Source organism: Oncorhynchus kisutch, linkage group LG5 (assembly GCF_002021735.2).
Source record: "Oncorhynchus kisutch isolate 150728-3 linkage group LG5, Okis_V2, whole genome shotgun sequence".
Lineage (NCBI taxonomy): Eukaryota > Metazoa > Chordata > Actinopteri > Salmoniformes > Salmonidae > Oncorhynchus > Oncorhynchus kisutch.
In genome coordinates this window covers 47,582,916-47,597,894 of record NC_034178.2, presented here as the reverse complement: position 1 = coordinate 47,597,894, position 14,979 = coordinate 47,582,916, and the positions used below count along the sequence as shown (strand labels likewise).

Sequence of the window (14,979 nt, the reverse complement as noted above, 5' to 3'; positions counted from 1 at the left end):
AGTAGCTGCTGCGATCAAAATAGCTAATGAGGATCCTAATAAAACACCAAATACCAAATGTAACAACACAGTGTGGTCAAAGACTTATTAACTTAGTTGTAGTCATGATCTGGTTTCCTATAAGTACAAACATTGTTAGGTTTTGGGGTTATTACATATTTATTAACTTATTTCCAGATATCTTCCAAACTATCCACAATGTACCATTTCTCAACATCATATGTAGGTTCTACTCAGTGCTATCTCAGTAGCTAGCTCAAGCTGACTAATGTGAGCCACACCTCATGCACTTCACAAACATTGTGCTGTGTTATCTAGTGGGAACCCGTTAGCACGGTAGGCTCTGGTGCCTTCTTGACATGGGCTCAAAATGAAAGAGAAATTCATACCTGCTTCTCTAATTGTGTAGTACCTCGTCTGTTCTCCTTTTAGTTTTGTAAATTGTTCAGCATGTTCTCTGTGAAGTAGGCTTCGGGAGTTTTGTAACTTTTTCCACCTTGGCTTAGTGCTAGAGCACTAGCTGACTGACATCTGGAATCTATATATATATATTTATTTATTTTCAGGATTTTCCTGACTCTCTACCGCGCCGTTGAAGCACCACCTCCCCCTCGCTTTGGTTGCTAACTCAGCCTGCACTCTTTTAAAAGTTTTAATATCAGATGGGCCCCAGCCATCAATCTGTAAGTATCTGCTCTCTCTTTGTTTATGTTTTAGTTGTGTATCATTAATTGGGTTCTAGCTGGTCTCCAGGAACCCTGTCAGTTCTGAGCATGTGCAGGCTAAATGATGAAGACAGGTGACCATGACATTTCTTGGGGGGGTGAAATGAAGGAGAAAATGTTTTTAAGTTGATTGCATCCCGGACATAATTGTTTCCTACCCTTATTAATTCTCAAGCATCCTATTTTTTTGTGGTTAATACTTAGTTATTATTATAGGTGGTATTTTCCTTATTAAGATGTGTTTGTGTGGGGGTAACATGGGCCTGGCCAAAGGTTCTGTTTTTCTTTTGTGTAACTGAGTTACATGTTTTAGCTGAGAGGTCAGAGGTCAGTGCCCGTTTGCGTCCTAAATGGAACCCTATTCCTTAAGTAGTGTCCTACTTTTGAATAAAGCCCATAAGGCTGGCGCCAGTCAAATGTCATGCACTACTTAGGGAATAGGGTGCCTTTTGGGATACATCCCCAGTGTTTGTCGACTGAAGCGTGTGCCACATCATGTTCACTAGAAAATAAATTATTACCACACACCCTTCTCTGGCTCTGCCCTGCTATTGGTGGGGTGAGGAGGGGAAAGAGGCCAGATAGCCAATGGGAGTGGCGAGAGGAGGGTGACCCTTATCTCAACCTTATACAGGTAGCTGTCCCACAGACTACAGACCCTTTACTCTGATAAACAGTGGTCAGCAGTGAGCTACAGAGCTGCGTGCCCATTTTTCCTGCGTTCCCAGACATTGTGTGTCTCTCTGGGTTTGTCTCTCCTCTGATCCTGCTTAAATCCTCCATAGTGTGACAGGACACAGTGGACAGGATGTCAAACCTGAAGGAGTTGTGTAGCGGCCTGCCTCTGGACCCCATGCCATCCAATCGGGGCCGGGACCCCAGTGTGCCACATGCACCCGCCAGGACGCCCAACCTCACTCCAGAGGAGGAGAGGGTGAGTCCACAGACATACTGTCACATCTCTGAATGCAGAACGTGTCAACGAGCATTGACGTCATACTCAGGGATTTATCTGCAGATTGAGTATTGCAATACTGAAGTACTTTTGCTTTTAAGGCCTCTCTGTTTATCTATGAGTGAAACCATAATGCTTTAATGTGGTATGTTAGTAGTAAACTAGACCAAAGATGCATATCTTCACAAGATGATTATACATCTACACTGAGTATACCAAACCCGCTCCCCTTTTGCACTCAGAACAGCCTCAATTTGTCAGGGCATGGACTCTATAAGGTGTCGAAAGCATTCCACAGGGATGCTGGCCCATTTTGACTCCAATACTTTGCACAGTTGTGTCAAGTTGGGTAGGTCCTTTGGGTGGTGGACCATTCTTGATACACACAGGAAACTGTTGAGAGTGAAAAACCTTGCACCATTGCAGTTCTTGACACAAACCAGTGCGCCTGGCACCTACTACCATACCCAGTTCAAAGGCACTTAAATATTTTGTCTTGCCCATTGATCCTCTGAATGGCACACAATCACAATCAAATCAAATTGTATTGGTCACATACACTCACAATAAAATCTGCTAACCATGTGTAACAAAACGCTTATGCTTCTAGATCTGACAGTGAAGCAGTATCTAACAGGTAATATCTATCAATTCAACAACAAAACATAATACACACAATCTATTAAAGGAATGGGATGAGGATATATATACAAAAATATGGATGAGCAGTGACAGAGCGGCTAAGATGCAATAGATAGTAAAGAATAGATAGTGAAGGATACAGTATACAGTATATACTGTACATATGAGATGAGTAATGCAAGATATGTAAACATCCTTAAAGTGGCATTATTAAAGTGACAAGTGTTCCATTTATTAAAGTGGCCAATGATATCAAGTCAGTAGGTAGGCAGCCACGTCTCTGTGCTAGTGGTGGCTGTTTAACAATCTGATAGCCTGTAGCTGTTATTCAATCTCTCTGTCCCAACTTTGATCAAATCAAATTCAAATCAAATCAAATGTATTTATATAGCCCTTCTTACATCAGCTTATATCTCAAAGTGCTGTACAGAAACCCAGCCTAAAACCCCAAACAGCAAGCAATGCAGGTGCAGTAGCATGGTGGCTAGGAAAAACTCCATAGAAAGGCCAAAACCTAGGAAGAAACCTAGAGAGGAACCAGGCTATGTGGGTTGGCCAGTCCTCTTCTGGCAGTGCCGGGTGGAGATTATAACAGAACATGGACAAGATGTTCAAATGTTCATAAATGACCAGCATGGTCAAATAATAATAATCAGAGTAGTTGTCGAGGGTTCAGCAAGTCAGCACCTCAGGAGTAAATGTCAGTTGGCTTTTCATAGCTGATCATTAAGAGTATCTCTACCGCTCCTGCTGATCACCTATACTGACCTCGTCTTCTGGATGGAAGTGGGGTGAACAGGCAGTGGCTTGGGTGGTTATTGTCCTTGATGATATTTTTTGCCTTCCTGTGACATCGAGTGTTCTAGGTGTCCTGGAGGGCAGGTAGTTTGCCCCCGGTGATCCGTTGTGCAGACCGCACCACCCTCTGGAGAGCCCTATGGTTGTGGGCGGTGCGGTTGCCGTACCAGGCGGTGATACAGCCTGACAGGATGCTCTCAATTGAGCACCTGTAAAGGTTAGTGAGGGTTTTTAGTGACAAGCCACATTTTTTCAGTCTCTTGAGGTTGAAGAGGCGCTGTTGCGCCTTCTTCACCACACTGTCTGTGTACCATTTCAGTTTGTCGGTGATATGTACACAGTGTAACTTTCCACCTTCTCCACTGCTGTCCTTCGATGTGGATAGGGGGGATGCTCCCTTTGTTATTTCCTGAAGTCCACAATCATCTCTTTTGTTTAGCTGACATTGAGTGAGAGGTTAATTTCCTGACACCACACTCCGAGGGCCCTCACCTCCAACCTGTAGGCTGTCTCGTCGTTGTTGGTAATCAAGCCTACCACTGTAGTGTTGTCTGCAAACTTGATGATTGAGTTGGAGGTGTGCATGGCCACACAGTTGTGGGTGAACAGGGAGTACAGGAGAGGGCTGAGAACGCACCCTTGTGGGGCCCCAGTGTTGAGGATCAGCGGGGTGAAGATTTTGTTTCCTACCCTCACCACCTGGTGGCGTCCCGTCAGGAAGTCCAGGACCCAGTTGCACAGGAAGGGGTTGAGACCCAGGGTCTCAAGCTTAATGATGAGTTTGAAGGGTACTTTGGTGTTGAATTCTGAGCTGTAGTCAATGAACAGCATTCTTACATAGGTATTCATCTTGTCCAGATAGGGCAGTGTGCAGTGTGATGGCGATTGCATCGTATGTGGACCTATTGGGGCGGTAAACAAATTGGAGTGGGTCTAGGGTGACAGGTAGGGTGGAGGTTATAGGATGAGCGAGTGCCTCGTAACTTATTTCAGTTACCTTAGCTTTCTTGGGAACAGGAAGAATGGTGGCCATCTTGAAGCATGTGGGGACAGCAGACTGGGATAGGGATTAATTGAATATGTCCCTAAACACACCGACCAGCTGGTCTGCACATGCTCTTAGGACATGGCTAGGGATGCCGTCTGGGCCGGCAGCCTTGCGAGGGTGAACACGTTTAAATGTTTTACTCTGTCGGCCATGGAGAAGGAGAACCCACAGTCTTAGTTAGCGGACCATGTTGGTGCAAATAAGTTGTTTAATTTGTCTGGGAGCAAGACGTCGATGTCCGCTAGGCTTGGTCTCAGATTAGCTTTGTTAAAATCCCCAGCTACAATAAATGCAGCCTCAGGATATATGTTTTCCAGTTTGCCTAAAGTTCAGTGAAGTTCCTTGATGGCCGTCTTGGTATCCACTTGCGGGGGGATATACACGGCTGTGACGATAACTGAGGAGAGTTCTCTTGAGAGATAATATGGTTGGCATTTGATTGTGAGGAATTCTAGGTCAGGTGAACAAAAGGACTTTAGTTTTTGGATGTTGTTACGATTATATCACGAAACATTCCCGCCCTTCTTCTTACCAGAGAGATGTCTGTCTCTGTCGGCGCAATGCACTGAAAATCCTGTTGGCTGTACGGACTCCGACAGCATGTCCCCAGCTAGCCATGTCTCAGTGAAAAAGAGCATGTTACAATCCCGGATATCTCTTTGGAAAGCAACTCTTGCCCTAATTTCGTTGACTTTGTTAACTAGGGACTGGATATTAGAGAGTAATATACTTGGAAGCGGTGGGTGGTGTGCGCGCATCCGAAGATTCACTAGAAGACCGCTCCAGCACCCTCTCCTCCGATGGCATTGTTTTGGGTCGGCCTCTGGAATCAGTTCAAATGCTCCCGGGAGGTGCAGACAAAGGTTCTGCTTTGGGAAAGTCGTATTCCTGGTCGTAATGCTGTTTGTGCTGGTAAGTCGACGTCTCTCTGATATACAATAGTTCTTCCCAGCTGTGTGTAATAACAGTTAATGTTTTCTGGCTAACAATGTAAGAAATAATACATAAAAAACAAAATACTGCACAGTTTCCTAAGGACTTGAAGTGAAACTGCCATCTCTATCGGCGCCATCTTACAATCCATGTCTCAATTGTCTCAAGGCTTACAAATCTTTATCTTCTTTAACCTTTCTACTCCCCTTCATCTACACTGATTGAAGTTGATTTATTAACAAGTGACATCAATAAGGGATCATAGCTTTCACCTGGATTCACCTGGTCAGCCTATGTCATGGAAAGAGCAGGTGTTCTTAATGTTTTGTGTACTCAGTGTATATCCCCACATCTTTGTTGTAGTTTGCATTTTGCCACTATAAAAGGCATTTGCTTGTCTTACCTGATCCAGACAGAGGTAGAGTGATTGTGAATGTAATAAAGATGGGAATTGGCAGTTAATGTGTCAAATCATACCCACTGTTTTATTACTCGTTGAGAGTGAATCTTTATAGCTGAAGGGGTTGAGATTCAAGCTTGTGGAATGTTGTATCCACATACTGTTGGAGAAACTTGAGGACACAGAACACAACAACGCACAGTGCATGTGAATTATTTTATTAAATCTATTGGGATCAATAAAGCACGGTTCACATACTCAGCACAGTGGAATGTATTGGCTTAAGAGTAGGAGACAGTGTTGGTTCATCTCCTCAGAACCTTCTATCATCTTCGCTAATGTTTGCCAGGACTGGGAGCAAAGGGCACTGTCAATGATTAAGAGAGATAAGAGTGAGTGCTTTCATGGATAGAGAGGGGGAGTGTAACACAGATGACCAGAAAGTTAGTGGAAAAAAGGATGCAAAAGAGGAAGAGGGCCACACCATTCTGAACTCCTATCTCACCCCCTAATCTACTCCCCCTCTCTAGCTAGCCCTGAGGAATGCCCTGCGCTACTTTCCCCCCTCCCACCACAACATCCTGGCTGCTGAATTTGCCCAGGAGCTCAGGCAGTATGGACACATCTACATGTACCGCTTCTGTCCCCTCATACATATGAGGTATGTATAGTATAATCACCTAACACCACCTCTCATCTCCCCATCTGTAGTATTCCTCTTTATCTGTTGATGCCATGATATGGTCTACCACACCCTGATCAGTCCTGATCAGTGTGTGTGTGTGTGTGTGTGTGTGTGTGTGTGTGTGTGTGTGTGTGTGTGTGTGTGTGTGCGCATGTACTGCACGGGCGTGCGTGTGTCCTCAGGGCCTACCCTATAGATCAGTACCCCTGTCGTACACGCCAAGCTGCCTCCATCATGCTCATGATCATGAACAACCTGGACCATGCAGTTGCCCAGGTAACCACCACTCTCACATACTGTACACAACAGCTCACTTTATTTAATTGAACTAAAACAATGTATTAATCCACCTAAGTCACGCTGTCTATGGCTGCTTTATCATCTCCCCATGCTCTGCTCTCCAGTTTCCCCAGGAGCTGGTTACCTATGGGGGAAATGGACAGGTGTTCAGTAACTGGGCCCAGGTAAGCACAGAACATGCAATTATGATGGCATTATGTATTTTCTTCATTTTGTCTGTCATAGTTGAAGTGTACCTATGATGAAAATTACAGGCCTCTCTTATATTTTTAAGTGGGAGAACTTGCACAATTGGTGGCTGACTAAATACTTTTTTGCCCCACTGTATCTGTGTATGGTAATGTGTGTGTGTAATTTTATTTGTACCGCGTGGAGACAGAATTGAATTAATCACTATATATCTTTGCGTATGTGCGTTTGTGTGTAGTTCCGCCTGGTGATGTACTACCTGAGTGAGATGACAGAGGAGCAGACTCTGGTCATGTACAGTGGTCATCCAGCGGGGCTGTTCCCCAGCCTGCCCTCCTCCCCCCGCGCTATCATTACCAACGGCATGGTAACCACACATCCCTCCCTCCACCTCTCCTCACTATACTCTTGGGAAAAAGGGTTCCAAAAGGGTTCCTCAGCTGTCCCCATAGTAGAACCCTTTTTGGTTCCAGGTAAAAGCCTCTGTGGAAAGGATTCTACATAGAACCAAAAAGGATTCTACCTGGAACCAAAATGGTTATATATAGAACCAAAAAGGGTTCTTCAAAGGGTTCTGCTATGGGGACAGCCGAAGAACCCTTTTAGATTCTTGATAGCACCTTTTTTTCTAAGACTGTGCTCTACCGCATTTCAGTTAGATACTGATTTGGCGTTACCATTTAGGTTTTCCCAGTTTGATCTCCCTCCTTCCCTCTGCCATCATCCTCCCATCCTCCCTCTCAGGTCATTCCAAACTACTCCTCCAGAGAGCAGTATGAGAAGATGTTTGCTTTGGGTGTATCAATGTAAGTAACAAATATAACCTCGTTAGTTGTTTTTACCCATTCATAGTTTTTGTTAACCCCCCAAAGATGTGTTTTTTGTTTGTTTTCCTAGGTATGGTCAGATGACTGCTGGTAGCTACTGCTACATTGGGCCTCAGGGGATTGTCCATGGCACCATGGTAATTCCTCACAGTCAACAGTAGAGGGCACTATCCCCTTTGAAACTCACATTGACGTTGTCTTAACATTGTGTCGGTCTCTCTTTCCTCTCCATCCCGTCTCTCTCTCTCCCTCCTTCTTTAGCTGACAGTGTTGAATGCAGGGCGGAGGTATCTGGGGTCTGATGACTTGAGGGGCCGGGTGTTGGTGACATCGGGGCTGGGGGGCATGAGCGGGGCACAGGCCAAGGCTGCTGTCATCGCTGGCTGTGTGGGGGTCATTGCCGAGGCCAGTGTGTTTACTTTGTTATTGGCCAATAACACCCGCCCTGCTGTTAAACTACCTATGTGATGGTAGCAATGTCTGTTCCGTTTTTGTATGATGGAGAGCTTTGGGATGTGTGTTAATGTGATATGTGATTGTGTTTTCAATGGATCCTGTTTAGGTAGATGAGGTGCCCCTGAGGAAGAGACATGAGCAAGGCTGGTTAATGGAGGTCACCAGTGACATAGAACACTGCATCCAACGCATTAGGTAATAGCAGATAAAGACACACACACACACACACACGTCATGACTTTAGCACCTGTGTGTTTAGGTTATGTGATTTATCAGATCGTCCCTCTGATTTTGTATTCTACAGAGAAGCCAAGAGATCCAAGGCTCCCCTCAGCTTGGGTTACCATGGCAATGTTGTGGACTTATGGTAAGTATGGGATGTCAACCAAGGGCTGGAATTAAGTAATACCATGTCTATATGGGGCATCTTCACCTCAGTCACTATTAGTGTAAATACCTTTGGGATCCCTTGTTTCCTTCTCTGCCAGGGAGCGTCTGTTGACGGAGTATGAGAGGACAGGAGAGCTGCTGGTGGACCTGGGCTCAGACCAGACCTCCCTCCACAACCCCTTCAGTGGAGGCTACTACCCAGCTCAGCTCAGCCTCCACCAGGCCAACCAGCTCATGGCCACAGACCCAGCACGCTTCAAAACCGTGGTCCATGAGAGGTTAGACCTTGATGCTGTACCTTTTTTGAAGGCAGTTGGTCTAATTCAGGGGTCTCCTCCAACTCTGGTCCTGCAGAGCTACTGGGTGTGCCATCTATGGTTCCATCCCAGTCACACATCAAACAACTGATTCAGCAAATCAACTATTCATCAATAATTACCATGATTGAGTTGGAGACCCCTGATCTGTTTGTGGTTAAGGTTGAGGGGTTGTTCTCTAACCTGTGGTGGTCTTCCCGTCCTCTCCCCCAGTCTTTGTAGACAGGTAGCTGCCATCAACAAGCTGTCTGAGGCAGGGATGTTCTTCTGGGACTATGGAAATGCCTTCCTCCTGGAGGCCCAGAGAGCAGGTGAGTCCTACAGTTAAACCACCACCACCACCATACTGATTCACTGACACAGGGTCGGATATTATATCACCCCCCTCATGGTTAATATTAGCATTGGGAGTAAGGTAATGTGATCCAAGATCTGTGGCTAATGCTAAGGGGTAACTTTAAGGTCCCGATACACATGCTGAAGAATAGACTGAACACAGCATGTCTAGTGATGTCCGCAGTCCTCTCCAGTTTGATAACATCTAGGTTTGTGTTCATCTCTCTTTCTTCAGGAGCGGAGGTAGAGAAGGAGGGAGGCGGAGCGACAGAGTTCCGCTACCCATCCTACGTCCAACACATCATGGGGTGAGTGACAGGGTGAGTTTTCTGGTCAGGTCACATGATCAGGTCAAACTCTTGGCCCTAACCCTTGACCACTCTGCAGTGACATCTTCTCCCTGGGCTTTGGACCATTCCGCTGGGTCTGCACCTCCGGTGACCCCCGTGACCTGACACTGACTGATGACATCGCCGCCACTGTCCTGGAGGAGATCAGCGCCAATGTAACTGAGCGTGTGCGACAGCAGTACAACGACAACATACGCTGGATCCGTGAGGCCGGAAAACACAGGATGGTATTAATTAATAGGACACATATAAGACACAATGTTAATCATTAACATCCTGATACTAGATAAATAAGAAATGTATTATACAACTGCCAATGCCATTTCTGAATGTTCTCTGTGTGTAGGTGGTGGGCTCCCAAGCCAGAATCCTCTACTCAGACCAGAAAGGCCGTGTGTGTATTGCCTTGGCCATCAATCAAGCTATTGCTGATAGGAGAGTTTCGGTAAGTCTTACTTACCCATCTCTTTGTTATGGTTGTTTATATGTTCATTTAAAGTTATATGTTTTGGTTGGTGTCCAGTCAGTGGGTAGGTAAATCTATGGTGAGAGTGTGTGTGTGTGTGTGTGTGTGTGTGTGTGTGTGTGTGTGTGTGTGTGTGTGTGTGTGTGTGTGTGTGTGTGTGTGTGTGTGAGAGAGAGAGAGAGACAGTGGGAGAGTGTGTGTGTTCACCACTTAGCCTACCTTCTCCTCCAGGTCCCGGAGACCAGCAGTAAGCTAGCAGTAGGCAAACAGACACAGTGACACTGTGTGTGTTTTCTGTCCAGGCTCCTGTGGTCATCAGTAGAGACCACCATGACGTTAGTGGAACAGACAGTCCCTTCAGAGAGACCTCCAATGTGTACGACGGCTCTGCCTTCTGTGCAGGTACACTAGAGCACACTCATCATTTAGACAGACATTATTTTGTCATGATCATCATTATATTAGTCAGTGTGTTAGTCTAGGTGGCTAGAAATCATCCACTTTGACTGAACTCGGGTATGTGTAAGTGTGAAAGTGTGACTTTGTCACTGTGTGCCTGTCTTGCCCCCTGACAGACATGGCGGTCCAGAACTTTGTAGGCGATGCATTCAGAGGAGCCACCTGGGTGTCCCTGCACAACGGTGGAGGGGTCGGCTGGTAAGATCTGAGTTTCACCTTTCAAACTGGGGATAGGAAGGAAGAAAGAAGGATAGGATAGCACACAAAAATCTATGAAACCAAAACCTATAAGACAATTACTAACTAGGAAACATTGTGCCCCTGACAAACAAAATGTTGGGGTCTTTCTCATGGATGGACAATCTTTCAACGTCTTTGTTTCTCCCCAAAGGTCAAATACAGTTACCTAATCTGAATATGGAACCACAGTTTAGAGCCCCAGTCATGTCCCCTCCTCCCCTCAGTCAGACTGCGTTGTCTGTCTCCTGTCTCTCTCCAGGGGTGAGGTGATGAACGGAGGGTTTGGTCTGCTCCTGGACGGGACGGAGGAGGCAGCGAAGAGAGCCAGTCTGATGCTCAACTGGGACGTCTCTAACGGGGTGAGAGAGGGGTGATGATGGGGACTGAAAGGGGAAGCTGTCTTGGATATCTATTCATAAATACTGTTCTCAGAATTATTATGACAGAATAGGTTGAAAGGGTGCATGTAATATAAATCCCATTGTGTCACAGATCCTATTAATACAGGATTAATGTTTTATACTTGAGTGACATAAAACTCCCTGGCACCTTATCCCTGCAGGTGGCTCGTCGATGCTGGTCGGGGAACTCCAACGCCTATGAAACCATCCAGCGTACCATGGAGGAGCAAAGGCAGCTTCGCGTCACGATGCCCTACCCTGTGCAGGACGAAGATGTGTTAGACAGGGCCCTGCAGGGCTAGATCAGCACACTGCTCACAACACAGCTAGCTAGTCAGATGATAAAGGACACACACAGAATATTAATTGTGTCAATCCACACCACCATTCACAATACCAGATTGTCCTGAATTAAGAGCAGAACCAAGATGATCACTTGATCATGGATGTCATACAGTTGAAGTCGGAAGTTTACATACACTTAGGTTGGAGTCATTAAAACTTGTTTTTCAACCACTCCACACATTTCTTGTTAACAAACTATAGTTCTGGCAAACTCTACTTTGTGCATGACACAAGTAACTTTTCAACAATTGTTTGCAGACAGATTATTTCACATATAATTGACTGTATCACAATTCCAGTGGGTCAGAAGTTTACATACACTATGTTGACTGTGCCTTTAAACAGCTTGGAAAATTCCTGACAATTATGTAATGGCTTTAGAAGCTTCTGATAGGCTAATTGACATCATTTGAGTCAATTGGCAGTGTACCTGGGGATGTATTTCAAGACCTACCTTCAAACTCAGTGCCTCTTTGCTTGACATCATGGGAACATCAAAAGAAATCAGCCAAGACCTCAGAAAAGAAATTGTAGACCTCCACAAGTCTGGTTCATACATGGGAGCATTTTCCAAATGCCTGAAGGTATCACGTTCATCTGTACAAACAATAGTACGCAAGTATAAACACTCTGGGCCCACTCAGCCGTCATACCGCTCAGGAAGGAGACTACGGTTTGCATCTGCACATGGGGACAAAGATTGTACTTTTTGGAGAAATGTCATCTGGTCTGATGAAACAAAAATAGAACTGTTTGGCCATAATGACCATCGTTATGTTTGGATGAAAAAGGGGGAGGCTTGCAAGCCGAAGAACACCATCCCAACCTTGAAGCACGGGGGTGACAGCATCATGTTGTGTGTGCATTGCTGCAGGAGGGACTGGTGCACTTCACAAAATAGATGGCATCATGAGGGAGGAGAATTATGTGGATATATTGAAGCAACATCTCAAGACATCAGTCAGGAAGTTAAAGCTTGGTCGCAAATGGGTCTTCCAAATGGACAATGACCCCAAGCATACTTCCAAAGTTGTGGCAAAATGGCTTAAGGACAACAAAGTCAAGGTATTGGAGTGGCCATCACAAAGCCCTGACCTCAAACCTATAGAAGATTTGTGGGCAGAACTGAAAAAGCGTGTGCGAGCAAGGAGGCCTACAAACCTGACTCAGTTACACCAGCTCTGTCAGGAGAAATGGGCCAAAATTCACCCAATGTATTGTGAGAAGCTTGTGGAAGGCTACCCGAAAGATTTGACCCAAGTTAAACAATTTAAAGGCAATGCTAGCAATTACTAATTGAGTGTATGTAAACTTCTGACCCACTGGGAATGTGATGAAAGAAATGAACGCTGAAATAAATCACTCTCTACTGTTATTCGGACATTTCACCTTCTTAAATTAAAGTGGTGATTCTAACTGACATAAAACAGGGAATTTCTACATGGATTAAATGTCAGGAATTGTGAAAACTGAGTTTAAAGTGTATGTAAACTTCCAACTTCAACTGTATATATACAAGTCTTATTGCCAATCATCAATTGAAAACAATGAGATAACATGGTGTTCTTTGATGTACAGTGCATATGGAAAGTAATTCAGACCCCTTGACTTTTTCCACATTTTGTTACATTACAGCTTTATTCTAAAATGTACTAAATTGTTTTGTTTTTCTCATCAATCTACACACAATACCCCATAATGGCAAAGCAAACAGTTTTTTAAAAATGGTTTGCAAATGTATTAAAAATAAAAAACTGAAATATCACATTTACGTAAGTATTCAGACCCTTTACTCAGTACTTTGTTGAAGCAACTTTGGCAGTGGTTACAGCCTCGTTACAGTCTTCTTGAATATGACGCTTCAAGCTTTGCACACCTGTTTTTGGGAAGTTTCTCCCATTCCTCTCTGCATATCCTCTCAAGCTCTGTCAGGTTGGATGGGGAGCATCGCCGCACAGTGATTTTCAGGTCTCTCCAGAGATGTTCGATATGGGTCAAATCCGGGCTCTGGCTGGGACACTCAAGGACATTGAGAGACTTGTCCCGAAGCCACACCTGCGTTGTCTTGGCTGTGTACTTAGGGTCGTAGTCATGTTAGAAGGTGAACCTTCACCCTAGTCTGAGGTCCTGAGCACTCTGGAGCAAGTTTTCATCAAGGATCTCTCTGTTCTTTTCTCCGTTCAACTTTCCCTCCACCCTGACTAGTCTCCCAGTCCCTGCTGCTGAAAAACATCCCCACAGCATGATGCTGCTACCACCAGTAGGGATGGTGTCAGGTTTCTTCCCAATGTCATGCTTGGCATTCAGGCCAAAAGTTCAATCTTGGTTTCATCAGACCAGAGAATCTTGTTTCTCATGGTCTGAGAGTCCTTTAGATGCTTTTTGGCAAACTCTAAGCGGGCAGTCATGTGCCTTTTACTGAGGAGTGGCTTCCGTCAGGCCACTCTACCATAAAGGCCTGATTGGTGGAGTGCTGCAGAGATTGTTGTCCTACTGGAAGGTTCTCCCATCTGCACAGAGGAACTCTGGAGCTCTGTCAGAGTGACCATCGGGTTCTTGGTCACCTCATTGACCAAGGCCCTCCTCCCCTGATCGTTCAGTTTGGTAGTCGGCCAGCTCTAGGAAGAGTCTTGGTGGTTCCAAACTTCTTCCATTTAAGAATGATAGAGGCCAATGTGTTCTTGGGGACCTTTAATGATGCAGACATTTTTGTACCCTTCCCCAGATCTGTGCCTAAACACAATCCTGTCTTGGAGCTCTTCGGACAATTCCTTCCACCTCGTGACTTGGTTTTTGCTCTAACATGCACTGTCAACTGTGGGACATTGTAAAAACAGGTGTGTACCTTATGGTGTGTAACATTTCGATTGGTATGTATAAATATGTGTATTTCCATCACCAATTTTGTGTGTATACAAATCACAATTCGTGTTATATGTAATACTTTAAAACACCAGTAATCACACTTTAAAGCAACAGTAATCACACTTTAAAGCAACAGTAATCACACTTTAAAGCAACAGTAATCACACTTTAAAGCAACAGTAATCACACTTTAAAGCAACAGTAATCACACTTTAAAGCAACAGTAATCACACTTTAAAGCAACCGTAATCACACTTTAAAGCAACAGTAATCACACTTTAAAGCACCAGTAATATCAGTTTAAAGCCCCAATAATCACACTTTAAAGCAACAGTAATCACACTTTAAGGCCCCAATAATCACACTTTAAAGCCCAAATAATCACACTTTAAAGCAACAGTAATAGCACTTTAAAGCCCCAATAATCACACTTTAAAGCAACAGTAATCACACTTTAAAGCAACAGTAAATCACACTTTAAAGCAACAGTAATCACACTTTAAAGTTCCAATAATCACACTTTAAAGCACCAATAATCACACTTTAAAGCCCCAATAATCACACTTTAAAGCAACAGTAATCACACTTTAAAGCCCCAATAATCACACTTTAAAGCCCCAATAATCACACTTTAAAGCAACAGTAATAGCACTTTAAAGCCCCAATAATCACACTTTAAAGCAACAGTAATCACACTTTAAAGCAACAGTAATCACACTTTAAAGCTCCAATAATCACACTTTAAAGCCCCAATAATCACACTTTAAAGCAACAGTAATCACACTTTAAAGCAACAGTAATCACACTTTAAAGCAACAGTAATCACACTTTAAAGCAACAGTAATCACACTT

At 44.4% G+C, this 14,979-nt stretch overlaps 1 protein-coding gene across 1 annotated transcript; it reads left to right on the top strand.

Annotated features, from left to right (window-relative positions):
- The first annotated feature begins 1,533 nt into the window (after positions 1-1,533).
- uroc1 (urocanate hydratase 1) lies at positions 1,534-11,406 on the top strand. The gene is made up of 19 exons (XM_020483502.2): positions 1,534-1,659; positions 6,032-6,162; positions 6,369-6,462; positions 6,591-6,650; positions 6,914-7,042; positions 7,420-7,481; positions 7,573-7,639; positions 7,764-7,907; positions 8,065-8,153; positions 8,263-8,325; positions 8,447-8,626; positions 8,879-8,976; positions 9,237-9,309; positions 9,389-9,578; positions 9,698-9,796; positions 10,120-10,219; positions 10,393-10,474; positions 10,776-10,875; positions 11,079-11,406. The coding sequence occupies exons 1-19, from the start codon at positions 1,534-1,536 to the stop codon at positions 11,217-11,219; spliced, it is 2,028 nt and encodes a 675-aa protein (XP_020339091.1). The 3' UTR covers positions 11,220-11,406.
- The last annotated feature ends 3,573 nt before the right edge of the window (positions 11,407-14,979 follow it).

Bases quoted from the DNA above. Each gene is read 5' to 3' on its own strand.
- uroc1 (XM_020483502.2), top strand. From the start codon at position 1,534: ATGTCAAACCTGAAGGAGTTGTGTAGCGGCCTGCCTCTGGACCCCATG. The intron at 1,660-6,031 runs GTGAGTCCACAG...CCCCCTCTCTAG, and splicing joins TCACTCCAGAGGAGGAGAGG to CTAGCCCTGAGGAATGCCCT. The intron at 9,579-9,697 runs GTATTAATTAAT...CTCTGTGTGTAG, and splicing joins AGGCCGGAAAACACAGGATG to GTGGTGGGCTCCCAAGCCAG.